The sequence below is a fragment of the Miniopterus natalensis genome, chromosome 18, assembly GCF_054644295.1.
Source record: "Miniopterus natalensis isolate mMinNat1 chromosome 18, mMinNat1.hap1, whole genome shotgun sequence".
Lineage (NCBI taxonomy): Eukaryota > Metazoa > Chordata > Mammalia > Chiroptera > Miniopteridae > Miniopterus > Miniopterus natalensis.
The window spans coordinates 16,989,489-17,009,136 of NC_142098.1; the positions used below are offsets into that span (position 1 = coordinate 16,989,489).

General features: G+C 41.6%; 1 protein-coding gene across 1 annotated transcript in view; it reads left to right on the forward strand.

Annotated features, from left to right (window-relative positions):
• MBTPS1 (membrane bound transcription factor peptidase, site 1) overlaps window positions 1-19,648 on the forward strand; it is a 49,999-nt gene that overhangs the window by 4,121 nt on the left and 26,230 nt on the right. Inside the window, exons 2-9 of the mRNA XM_087827230.1 lie at window positions 7,475-7,960; window positions 8,680-8,937; window positions 11,957-12,160; window positions 12,688-12,798; window positions 13,244-13,353; window positions 14,657-14,773; window positions 15,240-15,307; window positions 18,373-18,475. Coding sequence (XP_087683356.1) covers window positions 7,792-7,960; window positions 8,680-8,937; window positions 11,957-12,160; window positions 12,688-12,798; window positions 13,244-13,353; window positions 14,657-14,773; window positions 15,240-15,307; window positions 18,373-18,475 — 1,140 coding nt within the window. The 5' untranslated portion in view covers window positions 7,475-7,791. The remainder of the gene's footprint in view (window positions 1-7,474; window positions 7,961-8,679; window positions 8,938-11,956; window positions 12,161-12,687; window positions 12,799-13,243; window positions 13,354-14,656; window positions 14,774-15,239; window positions 15,308-18,372; window positions 18,476-19,648) is intronic.

Sequence of the window (19,648 nt, forward strand, 5' to 3'; positions counted from 1 at the left end):
TACAGGTAGGTCCTGGGGATGAGGGTGTGGACATCTTTTGGGGATCATTATTCAGCTTTCCAAAGGGACATAACTGAATTGCTGCATAGCATTCCATAGTATGGATGAACCATAATTATTTAGCTAGTCCCCTATTATACTTTTAGATGGTTTCTTATTATTCCCAGTTATAATCCTTGGACATAAATCATTGTATGCTTTCAGATTCACACATATATGGAATGAATTTCTAGGGGAGATTTTAGAAAAGCAGTGTAGCCTACCTCTTAAGAGTGTGGCCTCTGGAGCCAGACTTCCCAAGTTCCTAGCCCAGCTTTCCCACTTACTGGCCATGTGGCTCCAGGCAAGGTTCTGAGCTACCTTGGGCCTCAGTTTTCTCATCTGAGATTGAGGGTAGTAACAGGTTGTTGTGAGAATTAAATGAGTTAACACATGCAGATTACTTAGAATAGCTCGTAAGTGTTCCTTTTTGTTGTTTTTACTGGATTTATTAGACCAACATTTTTTCACATTTGTTTTTAAGGCTTTTGAATACACATTGGCAAATTACCATTCTAAAAGTTTGTTTGTAAGAATTTTTTTTACATTCACTCGCAACATATGAGAGCACTCATTGGGTTGAATTCTTAAACGTGATTTGTATTTTATACTGAGTGCCTCAACTTATATGTGTCAGAATGTTACTTGAGTTTTATAATGTAAATTATAGAAACTCTGAGGCTAATTTTTTGTGGTGGTTGAGGTTAATCATCACCCAAGGATATTTTTTCCATTGATTTTTAGAGAGATTGGAAGGGGGCGGGGGGGAGAGAGAAACATCCATGTGAGAGAGACATATCTATTGGTTGCCTCCCACATGTGCCCCAACCTGGGCAGGGATCAAGCCTGCAACTCAGGTGAGTGCTTATCTTTTCAGGAGTTCTCTCAATTCCTTAGAATGAGAATTACTTTTAATTTCATTTTGACTAGCTCAATCCCATCTGTTAGGATGTCATTCAATATAAAGGTTGATGTGTGTAAATCTCTTTGACATGGTATATAGTCTGGTTATGCACACAGTGAGCCTAATATAAGAGGCTTTCAAGTGCACGTCCTATGTGTCAAAATTCAATTACTCCTGATCCTGGCGAGTGTGGCTCAGTGGTTGGAACATTGGCCAGCTTTGGTGCACGGGTTCGATTCCTGGTCAAAGGCACTGACCTGGGTGCAGTTTCAGGTCTCGGCCCCGGTCAGGGCATGTGCCAGTTGAAGTGTCTCTCTCACATCGATGTTTCTCTCTCTTCCCCTCCCTCTCTTTTACTCTCTAAAAATCAGTGGAAAAATATCCTCAGGTGAAGATTAACAAAAATTCAGTACTCCCACCCTTCTCAGTGCATTCCTAGCACCCGAGACTAAATATAGGATTTATTTATTTGTGTATTTTGGACAATTTGAACCTACCAGAAAGGTTCCAAGAACAGTATAAAACCTTTTTTTCTCTTTGAACCATTTGAAATTAAGTTGCAGGCATGGTGCCCATTATCTCCAGATACTCTAGTGGGCATTACCTGCAAATTGCTTGGACCTTCTTACATAATCATAGCACAGCCTTCAAAATCAGGAAATTAGCCTTGATATAGCACTGCTATCTAATCACTGGCAGGCCCCATTCAGGTTTTGCCTTTTGTCCCAATAACATCCACACAGCAAAGGGACCCATTTCTGAATCTTCAGTTGCAGTTAGGGGTCATGTCTCTTGAGTTTCCTTCAATCTGGAGCCATATCTAAACCATTCCTTGGCTTTCATTACCTTGGTACTTAGGAAAATTCTAGGCCAGTTATTTTGAAGACTGTCCCTCCGTTTGGGTTCTGACACTCATGATGCAGTTCAGGTTGTGCATCTTTGGGAGGAACCCCATGGGGGATGCCAGGCTCTTCAGTGCATCTGTTCTATGGCCCCGGTTCTGTGTGTCCCATTGCTGGTTAATTTTATGAAGCTTGTCCACATTAAGTTACCCTTTTTCCGTTTGTAAATCAGAATTTTGTTGGGAGGCATTCTGAGTCTGTGTAAATATCTTATTCTTTAAACTTTCAATTTATTTTAGTTTATTATTTTTTAATGTTTTTATTGATTTTAGAAACAGGAGGAAGGGAAAGGGAGCGAGAGAAAGAAACGTTGATGAAAGAGAAACGTCAGTTGGCTCCTCCTGCGTACCCCCTAGTGGGGATTGAGCCTGCAACCTGGGCATGTGCCCCGAACTAGAATCAAACTGGCTACCTCTCGGTGCATGGGATGACACTCAGCCAGCTGAACCACACTGGCCAGGGCTCAAATTATTTTATTTCTATATGTCACGGTAGACTTGTGTTTTCCTGTTTTACTCAGTGGATTAGGATCTGTTACATTCATTATTTATTTTGATGCTCAGATTATTCCAAGCTGGCCTCTGCATTCCTTTGACATATCCCCATAATTCTTTGAGCACTTTCTCCCCTCAAGCAAGAATAAGATGTTCCAGACTTCTCTGTTCTTAACCTGCCCAGCCTGGAACTAGCTCCTTCTCCAGAGAGAAGGTACATTCTCCAGAGAGTCTAGTTTCTTTTAGTGGAGAATGGTATTAGAAGACCAGCTCTGGGCACTAGCTGGGCTTCCTTCTCTTGGGATGTCACTGCTCCCATGTCCTTTCAGTAGACAAAGTTAGAAAATGTATGTGTGTGTGTACACATGCATACACACATTTGCATGTATTTATTTCTACATCTGTCTATATATTGAAAACCTTGAGTTCACACCAATACTTCCATGTTCAGTCTGATCCTGCATGGTTCATTCAAGTTTCTTCCCTTTTTATATTTGTGACTTTATTCTCTGACAGTGAGAAAGCTGCCTCCCATTACCTGTAAAATATTTATTTGATTAAATCAGTTTCCCTCTGTTGCTGCCATCACTCCGTTCAGGCTCTGGCACCCCTTACAGGGGCCTCTCCCCCCCACACACACCTTTCTGACCCTCTCAGACTCCATTGCCCCACACTGGGCCACTGTGGCTCTTCCACCAGCGCCTGCCTTCTTGTCCTCAGCTGAATTATTTGGAAAGGGAAGAAAAGGAAAAGTTAGAATTCTGTCTTTTTAAAAAGTGTTTTTCTTTTCATGTGTGTATATGTATGTGTCTCTGTTTACATACTCTGCTTATCTTACGCTTGTTGCTGCTTATCTGCTTGCCACTAGATGGTGAGCCCACCTTGGGGAGAGTGCTCACCAGATTTGCATTCTATATAAGAGCCAAGAAGGATCCCTTGTAGACACCTGCGGATAGATGTTTTAGATATGGGAAAGTGCAGTCTGTGCCTTTAAAGGCCCCGTAGAGGAGTCAGTGGGCACCGGCCATCTTTAAAACAAACAGGCCACAGGCACAGAAGTCGGTTGTTAGTGGCCAGTGTTGCGACCCCGGTGCCCATGCTCTGGCTCCCCATGGCGTTTCTTGTTTTCCTCAAAGCAAGTTTATATTTTGCAGCCTTCCTATTCTGGGATGGGGAAGCCGTAGAAACCTCAGGATCTGTTATAATTTATGATCTATGGGTCTTTGAAGAGTGTCTTCTTAGAACCCAGATTTTAGTTCACCTTTAGTTCACCTTTAACAGACATAAGCACATCAGCCAGATCTGAACAAAAGGTGTCTCTTTGTCCCTGTCATTCCCAGCCCTATCGTTTATTGCCATCAGGTTTTTCTTACTTGATATTTTCCAACCAATGGTGGGTTTGGAGACTAGAGCAGACTCATGTGGCCCTTTTGGGGAAGGGGTCAGTGACCCTTTAATGACTAAATCAGTGCTCTCTTTCATTTGGCCACCCTTCATGTACAGAGTTTTTTTCGTGGAATTTTTTTCCTTCTCCCTGTTCCCTTGTGCCCAGAGCTGTGCCTTCCCAACTCTAATGCTCCCAAAATTTCACATGTTCAGAACTCACCTCCTCCTGCTAGTGTTTCCCAAACTAGCTTTCCTGCAGCTTTCTCCATCTCAGCTTCAGTTAAGGGTAAGAGGCCTTGGTGTTGTCCTTGGCTCCTTACTTGCACACCTTCCACACCTAGTTGTCACAGCAGATTCTGACACCTCTGCTGTCACATCTGTAATGTGACCACCTTCATCACCTCTCCTGCCCCACGCTAGCCCAAGCCACCATCTTTACAGGACTCTTCCAATTGGTTCCATGCTCCTGCCTGTGTCGCTTCTCTGCTCTGATCCTGCACTCCCTTCCCATTCACGGGGAAAGCGGAGGCCTTTTTCTGACCCATAAGGCCCTCCCTAGTCTGCCTCCCTGTCACCTCACCTCATCTTCTGATTCCCCGTCCTTCACACTGCTCCAACCACACTGGCCTCACTGCCTGTCTTCACACAAGTCAGGCATGTTCCTTGCCTCGGGGCTTTTGCACTTGCTTGTCCTAGTACCTGCAGTTCTCTTTGTGTACAGGGCTTGACAAGCTTCCTGCTTCCATCAGCACTCTGTCTAAAAGTTCAGCCCTTTCCCTGACATGTCATATCCCCTTCTTTCTTTTTTCTCCTTTAAAATACAGTACAGTATTTACCATTAGCTTAGTACTGTATGTTTTAATGATCTTGTATATTGCCCATCTCCCCACACTGGAAGGTCAGCTCCATGAGATTGGTTTCTGTTCATGGTGTTCACTGTTCTGTTCCTACCATCTGGAACAGTGCCCGGCTCTTTAGAGTTGCTCAGTTAATGAGTTGGGTGAGTGAACAAAATTGCTCAACAGTCCCACCTGGCTCTGGTGCACTTCACTCCATTGGATGGAGAGGGTCTATATTTCCAGTTGTTTGCTGGATGTTCTTCTCAGACTTCGTACCTGCTTGAGGTCCTTGACCCCCATCTTTCAGCTTCTTCAGACTGGCATCTCATTGCCTCCCCCCTCACACAGATAGCTTGTTGATTCTGTGCATGGCCTGTGTTTTCTATGATGGAGCTCTGCTTTGGATGCCCCTTTCCTTATTTCCCTGCTTCCAGCCCCACCAGCTCAGATTCCGTGAGAGCCAGCTGCCATCTACTTCATCAACATAAGCCTCCTCTTTATACCAGGAAGAACCTCAATACAGTGTCCCTGGCACTGTCCTTTGGCACTTTCCTTTCCTGTGCCATGTTTAGCTGTTTGCAGTTATGGTCTGCCTATTTGCTGGGTCACATGTGGAGGACCGTGCCTCACTAACAATACTTGTTTATTCTGCAGTATCTGGTGGTGTGTCTTAAACTTGCTTAGCACACTATAAACTTGTATGAGTTAATGAATAAATTAAGGTAGAATGTCTTATGATGTTGCAATGTCCTATTTTCCAGAAGCCTATTATCTTAGATATTTTAAATTTTAACACCCCCTCCCCCAACCTTTCTTTTTGTTTCTTTCTTTTAAAGTCAGGCTCCTGTCTCAGAGAACATCAGCCATCTCTTCTATGTAGGCTACATTGAATTTTGGGGGAAAAGGTTTAATTAAAGTGGATCTGACACAGGTCTAAGATTTACTCACTAGTATCACTCACTAATATTTGTGTTTTATGTATCCCAAATATGTCATAGATTCTTTAGCTTGGGGCAGAAGAGTTTTAAGAGATTTGTTTATTTAAGTGAGAGACCCATTTAAATCTTTTAACTATAATTTAATATGACATGAGCACTTTTATCACCAATGATTAGCTTTGTCTTTGACCAGTAATATAATCAGGTAAAGCATATATTTCATGTAGTTATATTCTGTGATACTCCATCGCTGCAAGTATCAAGTATGAACCAAAAAAATTGCGGCTTACTCTCAAGCAGATTGCTCTAAAACTTGTTGGAGTGGCTTTTGCTGTCCCTTGATTCTTTTCTTTGGTCTTTCTTTTCTTATCTGTTGTGTGTTTGTTGTTGTTAATCCTCACCCAAGGATATTTTTCCATTGATTTTTAGAGAGAGAGGGAGGGAGGGAGGAAGAAAGAAACATCGATGTGAGAGAGACACATCAGTTGGTTGACTCCTGCATGCCAGATCTAATGAACCTGCCACCCAGGTACATGCCCTTGAACCCTTGACCCTTCAGTGTGCAGGCTGATGCTCTAACCATTGAGCAACACCAGTCAGGGTTATTGTCAGTTTTTAATGTCTTTGTTCTTACGGTTGGCATTCTCATTGTTCTAACTGTTGATATGGGAAATAACTTTTAAAGTTTCATTTCTATTTGATGAGCTCCGTGTCACCAAACTTAATCTTTAGTTCCAGAGATAGACCTTTTCAGGATCGTTTGTTATTACAGCAGTGGAAATCCTAATTATTAAACTTAGCAAAATTTGTTAGACTCTCACCCCTTACTCAGTGTTTTCCTGTTTATAGAAGCACATATGGATAGTCCCAGAAACTACAAACTCCTTGCTGCTCTAAATCACCAGTGTCTGCTAGAAGATGGGCTTAACAGCTTCGCAGACCTCTTTTGAAAGGGGGCTAACTTGTTGTCCTAAGTGGTTTTGTTTTAGAAACAAGTGGCAATAGAAGGCCTTTCTCATCTTATTCATCCGTCTTCCTCTTGCTGGATTATTTATGTTTCTAGTGTCATCTGTGCAACTGATTTTTCTGGGCATGCCACAGCCAACATTGTTTTTTACTGCTGCTCTATTTTTCACCGTGAAGAATGATCTTTTTTTGATCCATTCAGATATTTTGAAACATATCTGTGCCCACGTGTAATTTAGTACTCAAATAACATTTTTCTTTGGCTTCAGCTTACCTTATAAACTTGTCCTCTCATATCACTTCCAGTAAAGAGATAACCTGGTTTTATAATATATTTAGCCAGTTAAATGTCTTTAAATTGGGGCAATTTAATGGCAGTAAAACCTCTTCAATGCTCTTTTCATAGAATTGGCAGGAAATATATCAAAATCTGAAAAAGTGTAGCTTGACTAATTTTAAAGCACAGTGTCTCTTAAAGAAGGTGTTAAAGTACATGGCTTGAATGGAAATTGGTTTGTTCTTAGGTATTAATTTTACACTGGAAAGTAAGGGTGTATATACCAAGCTTTTGCCTGAAAAATTACTGAAATTTATGGGAAATTAAAGTGTTGATTGGGAAAATGCCCGTTGAAGAGTTTCAAATAATAGGAAAATATAGAATCTTAAATAGAAGCAAAGTACAGGATGCTAAGCAAAGTATCGTGATTCCCCCTTCTTTTTGGTGGCCAGGATGCCCAGGGCCAGTATGCTTAATATTCCTAGTGTTAGTTCTTACCCTTAATTTTCTGCATTTTTCACATTTATTGTATTCTTTCGCAGTTTTGAAACTGAAAGAGATAAGGAGTAACTAGAAGTGAAATGATACGATGTCTTGTCGTTGTGTCATACATTTATCTTATCTTACAGCTAGGATACCTTTCCGACCCTCTCATCTAAATTGTACCTATAACTAAATCCTAGTCTGTCAGTGTGCTACTAATGTCTCTGTGCTTGTTTTGTTTTGTAGATTGGCTCACAGAGTGATTGCTCATCCCTCTTGGACTTTGGTTCTGTGGTGCCAATGGAGTGTAGGACTCACTTGTCTGGTCTAGAGTGACAGAAGCCTAATGTCCAAGATGGAGAAGAAACGAAGAAAGAAATGAAAGCCGTTTTTCAGGCCAAATCACGAAAGGCCATGAAATTTAACTTTTATTTACATTGGACAAGACTGTAAAATGGCTGATCAGTAATGTTTCAGCTTTTAGTTGAAACAAAAATTAACTTATAATCAAGGAAGAAAAAAGTGTGATTTGAATTTATGTGATTTTATGACCATATTCACTTATGACCATGAAGCTTGTCAACATCTGGCTGCCTCTGCTAGTGGTTTTGCTCTGTGGGAAGAAACATCTGGGTGACAGACTGGAAAAGAGATCTTTTGAAAAGGCCCCGTGTCCTGGCTGTTCCCATCTGACGTTGAAGGTGGAATTCTCCTCAACAGTTGTGGAATATGGTAATTATATTAATTTAAATGTTAGGGACTCCCTCCATGTTTTTTAAATTTATTTCAAACTTACTTTAAATGTTAGCTTGTACCAAAAAAACATTTCCCACTTTTTTCACAATAAATTTCAAATGGGGTGAGTGCATAGCACTTGGATGTTAACTCTGAAGTTTCTTTTCCCAGTGTAGTTAGCGTATATGAAGCAAGGAAATTGACATTCTGAATTCTTTCCCTAAAACTCGATTCCGTGGAACAGATGCTGTTGTAGCTGGGGAGGGTGGGGAATTTGGAGATGCTAATGTTTATGTTCTGAGGTACAAGTGAGCAGATGTGCTCACTAGCAAATAATCGCCAGATTTTGTTACTGTTTTCAGTAAAGTAAAATTGAGCCTCACTTCTCTGAATTCCTTTTGCTTGTTTGAAAAACTTACATGTATTTCTTCACTGTATATTCAAACTTCTGTTAATATTTGCTTTTTAAAAAATAGCACAGGTATCTCATTTTGAGTAATGTGATCTGTGATCAGGGGATTCATACAGATCATTTTAATTCAAAGTTCCGGAAACTGCAGTCTAGAGCGTTTAAACCAAGTCTTTTTGTTTACTGTTCTTTTCACTGTGGGTTTTAAGATATGTAAGTTTTTTACTAGGGAAATGTTAGATTAGACATAATCTTATGTTATCTATGTACATAAATTCTTACTTTTATTTGTGGTCATTGATTTCAGAATATATTGTGGCTTTCAATGGATACTTTACAGCCAAAGCTAGAAATTCATTTATTTCAAGTGCCCTGAAGAGCAGTGAAATAAACAACTGGAGAATTATTCCTCGAAATAATCCATCCAGTGACTACCCTAGTGATTTTGAGGTGATTCAGATAAAAGAAAAACAGAGAGCGGGGCTGTTAACACTTGAAGATCATCCAAACATCAAACGGGTAACACCCCAACGGAAAGTCTTTCGTTCCCTCAAGTATGCGGAGTGTGAGTACTGAGATCCAGGCTGACTTGTGTCAATTTCTGTTTCACTTGGACTTAGAGAGAGAATGCACATATTCACCATGTTGTGCTCCACCACCCCCATACCCGACCCTCAACTTCATTTTGAAAACCCTCAAACTGGCAGAATAGTTGAAAAATAGCACGGTGGACACCGGTGTCCTTTCCTCTAGTTTCCTCAATTGTGAACATTTTCTTGGCAAGAATTTAAAAAACAAAAAAGAGGCTTCATGCTGTTCTGATAGGAAAAATCAAAGTTTACAGTAGAGGATGATAGTGATTTTGTTTCTGTTGGGAGTGGTTTCACCTAGGTTCGTCCCAGTCTTCAGACATTGAGGCCATGATGTCCCTTTGCACTCTGAAGTAAAGATGGTTGCTTGCATTTTGCTTCTGTCAGTATGTTTTCATGGCATCTTGAAAATGTCTTCTTCTTGAGTTTCATTTGGCTTTTTCAGAGCCTCCTGACCATGCACGATCCTGCCTCAGTTGGGCTTATTTCCGTCCTAAGCTGTGCAGGTGTGAAGATGGAAAAAATTCTTTTATTGCCTTTCAGATTGAGGGCTTATTCTTTCCTACATCTTTACAACTTGGGCTTGTCAAGATCGAGTTTATCCTCAAAATTTAATTGCCTATTTATTACATAATATTTTCCAAAGCATGTGTTAGCAAAGAAACGTTTTTTTTCCCGTATTATAAACTGAGGTAACAAATATCTAGTTCTATTATTTCTTTCATTGGAAGTAAAAATAAGTAAAATTTTGCTTTTGTTCCTTTGTTATATACTAGGCCTGAGAGCCTCTGAGGTTTGAAATGAACACACAGGGGAGAGGGCTAACTAATTTGCATAGTGTGACTGGCCACTTCTCAGTCAGCTCTACAGTTAGGTGTCTGACTTCTTCAGAGCTCTTTCTACTAGTCCAGATGTTTCGTGTTGCCTTTTCTCTTTAAACAGCACTAGCTGCAGAGCAATCCAGGAAGATAAAAACAACTCAAACCTTGTACAGTTAGCCAAATAGCATATGTTGTTTCTTTTTTTTTTATTTTAAAAAGCTGCAGAATATTTTAGGAAATGTGGAAATGCTCAATTTTAGCACTTTAATCATAGAATCTCTGGGTGGGGCTTCTTTATGCACTCTTCACCGTGGCTGTCTAATGCTGTGCTTCACTGTCCTTGACTTAGGAGATAATTTACTTCCCCGTGGGCCCAGTCTCTCTCGGTGTTACTTGTGACTTTGTGCAGTAACCAGTTTTTAAGTTTCAACTTTTTTATCTGAAAAATGGAGACAATGCTACCTACTTCATAGGGTTCATACGAAGATGAAATGAAATAGTGGGTGTGAAGAGAGCTCAGCAGGTTTTAGGGTATTGTAAGTAGACATTAAATGTTAATTATTTCTGTGGCTCTGTTGTTAGAAGGCTTTGCTTTATTTTAGGTTGACACCTGTCTGATTCTGGATCGCATCCCTGGCTCTATACGATGATCCCTAAGACAGAGCTAACCTGTTTTCTATCAGATAGTACTTAAAGATGTATTTTGAAGATATCCATGGTGTCCCCCTCTTTTTTTTAAATACATCTTTATTGATTTCAGAGAGAGGAAGGGAGAGAGAGAAATAGAAATATCAATGATGAGAGTCTTTGGCTGACTCCTGCATGTCCCCCACTGGGAGATCGAGCTTGAAACCAGGACATATGCCCTGACCAGGAATTAAACTACAGTCTCCTAGATCATAGGTCAGTGCTCAACCGCTGAGCCACACCATGGTGTACTCCTTGAGAATTGCCTCTCTCCAGGATAATAAAAATCTCCAGTTCCTTCAACACTTATTCATATGACATGATTTCAAGTCCCTCACCATTTTAATTGCTTTTCTTTGAATATTCTTCAGTTTTTCTAAATTGCTTTGAAAGAGTGAAGCCAGAACTAAGTTCAGGACTTAAGGTATAAAGGAGAACAGGCCCCTCCCTTGTTCTAAATATTATTCTTCAGTGAGTACCTCCAGTATTGTCCCATGCTGTTGACTTAACAGAATCAACACAGGAAGTCCAGTACAGAATAATTTCAGTTGGACTGTACAAATAATTACTTAATGGAATTGACGTGACCATATATTTTTCCCGTTTCCTCTACTTTCATGGGTATAGCCTGGTAAGACCAGAATAAAAATTATAGTAACTTGCTCTAGAAACAGAATTTCAGCAGTATTACAGATTTGCTTGTTTTAAAACTGAGTTGAAATACATTTTTTTCTTCATGATAGCATGGTCTTTGAAAGGCAAAGGGGCAACTCTGGTGATATTTCTTTTGCTTTCTCAATTTTAAAAACAAAGTAAGATATTTACAGATAGTAAAATTTGTGCTTTTTAGTGCACAGTTCAGCAAGTTTTGATGAAAGTGTACAGTCAGGTACCCAGCAACAAAATCAAGATATAACATAGTTCCGTCACCCTCAGAAATGCCCCTGACTCCTTTGTAGTTCTGTTGCTTTTTGAAAGGTGGCATTCTAGTAGATAAGCATATTGAGAATATAGAGAAATATACAGTCGAAAAAGGTCCTATTGATGTTTGGCCAGAGATGGGTGTAATGGGGTAATGTGGCTTTTTCCTGTCACAGAAATCCAGTGCTGTAAAACTTGACAATTGAGTAGTGGCCATTCTCTTCAACTTTCCTCCCTTGTTCAGTGAGAACAAGTTGCTGATGAAAAGTCTTTAGTTTTACACAATTAGTATCACAATTTGACTCCGTTGCTTAAAAAAATGATTATTTTATCAGTATTTCTGCCCGACATTGATTAGAAAATTCCAGGTAAAAACTATTTGGGAACCATACGATGGCCAATAATAGGCTATAAATATAACTGCATTGAGAAAAACCTCCTAGCAAAGGGAGAGAATCCCATTTTCCTTCAAACAGGATTTCAGAAGGTCATCATTGTTGTTCAGAATGATTGTTTTCTCTGACAAGTATTGTGTCATTTCATTGCTTTTCCTTTTTGGCTCTAGCTGACCCCATAGTGCCCTGTAATGAAACTCGATGGAGCCAGAAGTGGCAGTCATCCCGTCCCCTGCGAAGAGCCAGTCTCTCCCTGGGCTCTGGGTTCTGGCATGCTACAGGAAGACATTCGAGTCGACGGTTGCTAAGAGCCATCCCTCGCCAGGTTGCCCAGACACTGCAGGCAGACGTGCTTTGGCAGATGGGATATACAGGTGTGTGCTATGAACCTGGAGGCAGCATAGGGTCTGGTGTCCAGGAGCCCCTTTCTTGAGCGCCTAGCGCTGAAGCCAGGTGGCCTCAGGCACATATGCTTCTCATTATTTATTGAGCTGGATATAGTTGACTGCCCCTTGTCTTTGACTTCTGTTGTGCTGGGCATCTGTTGCTGATGCTGACCTGGAGGAAATTACCAGAAGGGGGAAATCCATCATCAGTGGAGGATTGTGGAGAAGTGGTTCATTCCTGAGCATTGGTGACAGTTGAGAAGTGTCCAGAGAGATTTTCTGTTTATCCTCAAGCCTTGTTTAACAGCAGATGATGGCATTCCCCAGCTGTCCCTTTTTCTTAGTCTTAGCTCAGCCAGGGCCTGAGGCATCTGGCCTACCTTGTGCTCACTGGGCCAGCTTTGGCCCTTGGTGACACGTTCTCCATGGTCCCAGGGAGGGATGCGTTTTATAGACAAAAATTCAAAAAGACGATTTCTCAAACCAGATGGTGCTTGCTTTCTTTTTGGGATAAGGTGCTAATGTGAGGGTTGCTGTTTTTGACACTGGGCTGAGTGAGAAGCATCCCCACTTCAAAAATGTGAAGGAGAGAACCAACTGGACCAACGAGCGAACGCTGGACGACGGTAGGGACAGCACAGTGGTGAGCCCACAAGTGGGGCATTTTCTGGTTATATATGGACTTCATACATGACTCCCATCCCCCATATTTTTTCTGTGTGTCAGTGATTAAACAGTTCATGTGCAATAGTTATTCAGACAAATTCAAGTTGTTACTGTGCTTTTTGGCAGAAACTTTTCTAAATGTCTCAGGATGTTGGGAGGTAGTGTTTGAGGAGAGGGGGGGATACCTGGTGGAGGAGAAGTTCCCTGCTTGGGAGGGAGCTGGAGTGTCTAGACCCAGAAGTGGAACAGGTATGGCGTAGGCTCTGAGTGGAAGACAGTAGAGGAGCAGAGATTCTATACTAAGACTTGGAGAATGAGCCTGTTTGATTGGTGGTTTGAAATGCTGTATGAACTGTTGGCACAGGTTACCAGCAGTTTTATCTGTTTTTTTCTTATGGACAACAGGGCTGGGCCACGGCACTTTTGTGGCAGGTGTGATAGCCAGCATGAGGGAATGCCAGGGTTTTGCTCCAGATGCCGAACTGCATATTTTCAGGGTCTTCACCAACAACCAGGTAGGTGTTGAGGACTCCTGAAACTTAAAGAATTGATATTAAAATGTAAAAATTAAAACTCTAGAAATTACATACTGGTTTAAATGCAGCACACATCATCAGCGAGCTAAGCTGCTGCTGATGTCCCACGTATGCCATGCTGTCTCTCCACTGTCCCTTCTGTATGGCTTTGCCCTTCTGCCACCATCCCCTTCATCCACCTCACTTGAGTCCTGAAGACCTTGCTCTGGGGCAACTGCACATAGCGATTCCTTGACTGCCTCTTTCTTCCTCTCCTTTGGGTCTGGCTGAGGTTCCTGTGCCACCATGTCTGGAGCACATTTCTTGTACTTTCTGTGTGAGAGAATAATTGCATGTTTGTGTGTTTGCCATTCCTGCTGGACTGTGACCATCTGAGGGTCACCTTTATAGCCCCACATCTAGCATCGTGTTGAGTAATGTGGATTTATGAGCCTTTTCCCATGCTCTTCATTTGGAAACTATAGAAAAGGGCGAGAGTCCTAATATTTATTTTTAAAATTTAATTTCTGTTAGGAAATATAGTTTTATGTCTTTATGTAAAAGGGAACATAGGGTAATTCTCCCAACCCTGTCCCCATCCAGTGGTCTCTCATGTGAGAGTTTCTTAATTTCTTACACTACCACCCCTAGAATTTCTTTAGCACATACAAGCAAATACAAATATGTAGTCTTATTTTTAAAAACCTTTAAAAAACATGATTCTTAATTATTATACTCATTTTATTTCTATTGTAAGTGTAATTTTCTATTTTATAGAAACACCTAAATAGTGATACACAAAGTAATTTAACTTCTTTCTAGAAACAAGGAGAAATTGAACATCAAAGAAATAATTCTATGAAATAACTTTTATTGATTCCGTTTATCCTTCAGCCTATTTAGCAATAAAGATTATTAGACAAAGACATTAAATTATTTAGTTTAACAAATTTGACCTAATACAAGTGTCTTAGGATAAATCTTTTATACGACAGGTAGTTAGAAGTTTGGAATTTTGCCTCGGAAGTACACTTTAAGGAAGGGAGCTGCACCTTAGACCTGGAGGGATAGGTGCCCTCAGAACACGCTCTCCTGCTGAAGTCCAGCTCCCTCCAGGGACTTAGAGTTCCTGGATTTAGTAGTTTACATTTCAGGGCATTATTTATTCTTGGGATTTACTTCTGAAATTTAAGTTGATTGTTCATGCTGCTAAGAGTTTATACTTTACCCTTAAAATTAAAAACACTATTGTACTTTGAGACTTTCACTGAAACACTTGAAGGACTGTCTTAACATTAACCAGGTGTCCTACACATCCTGGTTCCTGGACGCCTTCAACTATGCCATCTTAAAGAAGATTGATGTGCTCAACCTCAGCATCGGTGGCCCCGACTTCATGGACCATCCCTTCGTCGACAAGGTTGGTTGTGTCACTGCACAGAACGCTGCGTTTGGTGACAGCTCCTTTCCACATGCCCAACTTCAAGTGCTTCATCCCTAGTGTACTGGTGGCTTGCCACCCACGAGGTGACTGCTTTGTAAGGACAGATAGCTGATGACGTGAGCTTCAGTGACTTGCATTGGAAGTAGCACATGGTGCCTTGTTGATTCCTTCTCATGTAAACACATAGCCCATGTTTTCTGACCATGCATGGAAAGCCAGCGTCTGCTCCCTGTGCTACAGAGTCCTATATCCTGGCTTTTATCATCTCTGAACATACCAGTTACCAAACACATTAATGCCTATAAGGGTCTAGTGCTACATTTTCAGGGGAAATCCTTCTTTTTCAGGACTGTTCTTCAAAGTTGTGGTTATTTTTGACAGTTACCTGTTGATTGTTTAAAAGTGGTATACTTCCATAAATAAATGTTTGCTAATTTTGTAGGTTTGGGAATTAACGGCTAACAACGTAATCATGGTTTCTGCTATTGGCAATGATGGGCCTCTTTATGGGTAAGTATCCCCAATAGGGATGAACCTAGAGGTGATTTTTTTCCCCCTGAAATAACTGAAAAACTGTTGTCTGTCTGTTTCTGTATTTATATCTGTTTATATCTGTCTAAAACTGTATATGGAAATTTTCAACATACCAAAAAACAGGTTGCATAATGAACCTCAGGTTCCCACCACCTGCTTTAGCAGTTGTCAACTCAAGGACAACCTTGTTTCTGTTTCTTTTTTACTTTGCTATAAATAGAAACTTGGAGGCCTAAAGTTTTTATGCTACTTTTTGTTTTGTTTTTTTCAGAATCAGGAAAGTCATTCTGTTAGAAATAAATGGATTCTGCAGTATTTATTGAGACCCACTCAGTACGAGGCAGAGGGGTGAGGAGGTAGATGAGGAGCCTGCCTTTTTAAGAAAGATGAGGAATCAACACAGTGAAACTAACATGAGAAACAGCGACATAATAGCCACAGATGGTGCTTTGGGGATTGACAAGAGGGCTCAGATGGGGGAAGCAGAAGCAGTGTCACGGAAATGTTCCTTTGTGCTCTGCTGGCGTGGTGAGATGCGGAACATTAGTTACTGAATCACAGGCAACAGACTTGGGTTAGAGATCCCATTGTATATCTATCTATTGCTCCAGTTTTATTCTCTAGATGATGCATATAAATAATCTCTTGTGCTGAAATGCTTTTGCAATAGGATTTGTCACCCTCCTTTATTGGGTACCCAGGGTGGGTGTGGTTCTGAGCAGTGATAAAGAGTTTGAGGTCACCACAAAGGAAAAAGAGAAAATACAGAATGTGCCCTCAGTGTGTCATACCCTGTAGAGAAATAGAGACGAATGTGTGTGTTCTCTTTCACACGTGTGTGTCTGTGGTGCACACAGCGAAGATGTGTACTTGTGCTTCAGAAACACTCACTGTGTCTCCCACTCGCATCCCTGGGAGTGCATGCTGGGGAGAACAGGTGGCCTTGAGGACTGGCTGAGCTTGTGCAAAGGGTTGAGGGCATAGCATTAGGCTGAACATATGAAGACAGTGTCTTTATAGGCCAAAAACCATGCATGTTGTCAGTAAATCAGATAGTAAATACTTAGGCTTTGTGGGCCATGTGGTGTTACAACTACACAATGGCCTTGGAGTGTGAAGGCAGCCTTGGAATGTGTAAGCAAATGGGCATAGTTGTGTTCCAGTAAAACTTTATTTACAAGAACAGGTGGTGGGCCTGTTGTGGCCTACTGCCATCGTTTGCCAACTGTAGTCTGAAGCTGTTGGCTCGGCATTATTTTCCACTATTGCATGTACATCTCCTCAGATCCGGTCTCCTCCTGGGTCTCCCTGTGGAGACCATGTTTATCCCATTGTCTGTCACCTGTCCCTGCTGCCAATCCTCCTAGCTTGCCTTTCTTCTGTTCACACCTCTGGACTCACACCACCTGCCATTCTGACTGCTTTGCTACACACTAGTTGCTCCTCTGAAATCCTGTGACTTCTCTGGGTAGTCACACCCAGTGGCTTCCAATCAAAGAGTTGTTCATTTTCAGTGTATTAGAGGAGAACCCTGGAGAGGAGGGCCCTGTGTCAGACTCAGTGTACCTGTCCATAGAGTTGCACAGAGATCCGGCATTTTAGTGTTGCTGTGTAGTGCTGCTCTGTAGTGCCGGGAATGGCATGTAATCAGTGTGGCATAGCTTGTGCGGTTCTGGCTCACTGTTTGGGCACCGAGTTGTTTGGTGACAGTAATATACCCAAGTTGCTGAGTCACTTATTGTAGGTATTGAGCTGCCAGTCACTGGAAATAATGCTTATATCTCCAGATACCCCTTGCTGTGAGCTCTCTCAGGGTCCTGAACTCTGGACACTTAAACTTCAAGTTGCAGGGCGTCTGAAGGTGCAGCTTCCCTTTTTCACCACCAACAAAGATTTCTTGATTCTTTCCCTTATATTTTAAGGGTTTAAAGCACACTAAGTATTATAGGGATTGACAGGTAGAGGGTGGCTTTTTTTTGCATCAACTATAGTGGGAAGTTTTGTCTGATTTCTATTCTAAGCTTCACCCCTTGATCTCACAGAAATTTATAAATTTTTAGTATCAGCCAATAAACTGCTCTTGGTGCCTCTGAACCAACCGCCTGGTAGCATGTCAGTGGCCGGTGGGCTAAGAAGGCAGTACCAGTACCAGGGTTGACTCAATAGTTGGTTTAAAGCACATGCTCTAGAATCTTCCTACTAATTTTAGTTAAGCCACTTGGAATCAGTTTTGGTTATTGAATTGTCAGAGATCACTTTTTTGGTAGCAGAGCTACCAAAATGTAATAGATAAAGTTCAGAAATGCAGTTTCATAACTGGTTGTTTTATACTTTCAAATAGTTTAGCTGCATCTTGATTTTATAGTTTAAACATTTTTGTCATTTTCAACTTCACTGTAATTTCTTTGCTGATCTAGGACACTTGAAGTAGTGAAGAGAATTACATGGTTTTTTCTTTGCATCTTCCCTTTGAGGAGCTCAAGATTACGGAGTAGTAATAGTTGTTTCCATAGTTCCCGGTAAGGAAGGTGGAACACCCTGCAAACGATCAGTTGAAAGCTAACTTCCTGACCATGGCAGATGCAAACATGTGATTACAGGTCCTTCCCAGGGAAATGTGGGATCTAACTGGGGAGGCATGATGAATACGCTTGGAATAGTTTGAAAGTGATGTGAGGATGTATAAGTAGGTGATAACTTGTCATTGTGTTAAGTCTTGTCAAGTTGGAGAAGGAGGATTCCTTCAAGCCTGGAGGTAGTGAGGGGAAAAGTAAGTCTTGGACCAAAGTACGGTAAGTTGACAGGGAGGGAAAGTAAGAAAGGGCGTTCAGGTGCGAGGAAATTATTTGAGCCAGCATGAGGATGGCTGCGAGCATAGCCCTCCACAGGACCACTGTAAGAAGCAGCAGTCCATCCCAGCTGCATGTCTTGTCACAGAAAAACCTAATACTGTCATCAATTTTTCTGGGAGGATTTACCCTTATTTAAATTATTCATTTGAAATTATTTCTCTTTCCTTGTGTTTTTGTGCCTCAATTTAGCACTCTGAATAATCCTGCTGATCAAATGGATGTGATTGGAGTAGGTGGCATTGACTTTGAGGATAACATCGCCCGCTTCTCTTCAAGGGGAATGACTACCTGGGTAGGCTTATTTTCATTGGTCAAATGTGCCTAAAGGAACCATTTGTCTACAAGCCTTTGGGTGTATTTGTAGGTGCGCAGATAGAAAAGCAGCTTGTAAGCCCGAGCCTCACATGCATGGATGGCATAGCCAGGTCTGTGGGTACTTGCCCGACTACGAGGACAGGAGATCTGGTCCCTTTGACGTCTGCCACCTGACTATGGTGCATCAGCAGGGACCGGTTCTGAGTGGTATTTCCTGGTCCCACTCCTTTTAAACTTCTCAGTGACTCACTTTTTAGGTCAACTGGATTCATGCCCACTTGTCCTAACTAGAAGGGGAGCAGTCCTCTGTGGTGCTGCATGAGATGATTTTTTTGGCCTTAAGAAGCAAGAGAAGCAAATAAGAAGAATTTAATATCAACTCTGCTAACACAGAAATAATTGTATTTAGCTGGACAACATGGAAATAACTGCAGCAAGTTAGTTGACTCAGTTGCTCTGGGTTTAATCATGCAGCTAATTCACCCTCCTCTGCCCAGCAGAACAGAGGCAGAGGCAAGGTTGGATGCTCCCTCGGGCAGCGGTGGGCACTCTTGCATGCCCCTCTCAGTCTTCAGGGTTGCATCACCTCTTGGGTGCTCTCACTCAAGGGTGCCAAGCTTTGAGGTCTTGGGAAGCCCTCCTGAGAACATTGTGGCCTCGTCCGCGCTGGCGCCACTTTGTGGGATAGCCTTCTCCCTCCACAATATCACCTCTCCTGGCCCCAGTCGGCCCCAGTTGGCCCCAGAGTGGGTCCATGTTGTGCGCACTCAGATCCCTTCTTCTTGATGATGTTCGGTTGTTGCCAGTCTGATGGATCCCACCCTGAGAAAGTCAGTGCCAGGGAGGTTTTTCCACCTGTTCCATCTGCAGTCCCTCAGCACTTTCTTTGTACTGCTAAATACTCCAAAACAACACCTCCACCAGTTGATGTCTCTCTGGCTCCCTTATAAATGCTTCCACAGAATTATATTGCATTGTCATGCCCTTCAAATGTTTCTGAATCATCTATGGAGCTATAGTTGAAGATTTCTTTACGCAGTGTCCCACATTGCTGCAGGCATAGTCCATTTATGTTTGATTACCATGAAAGGTATTTTTACTTCAGTTGAATTACTTCTTTTTACAGAACATAAAATCCTATTGTAATTCT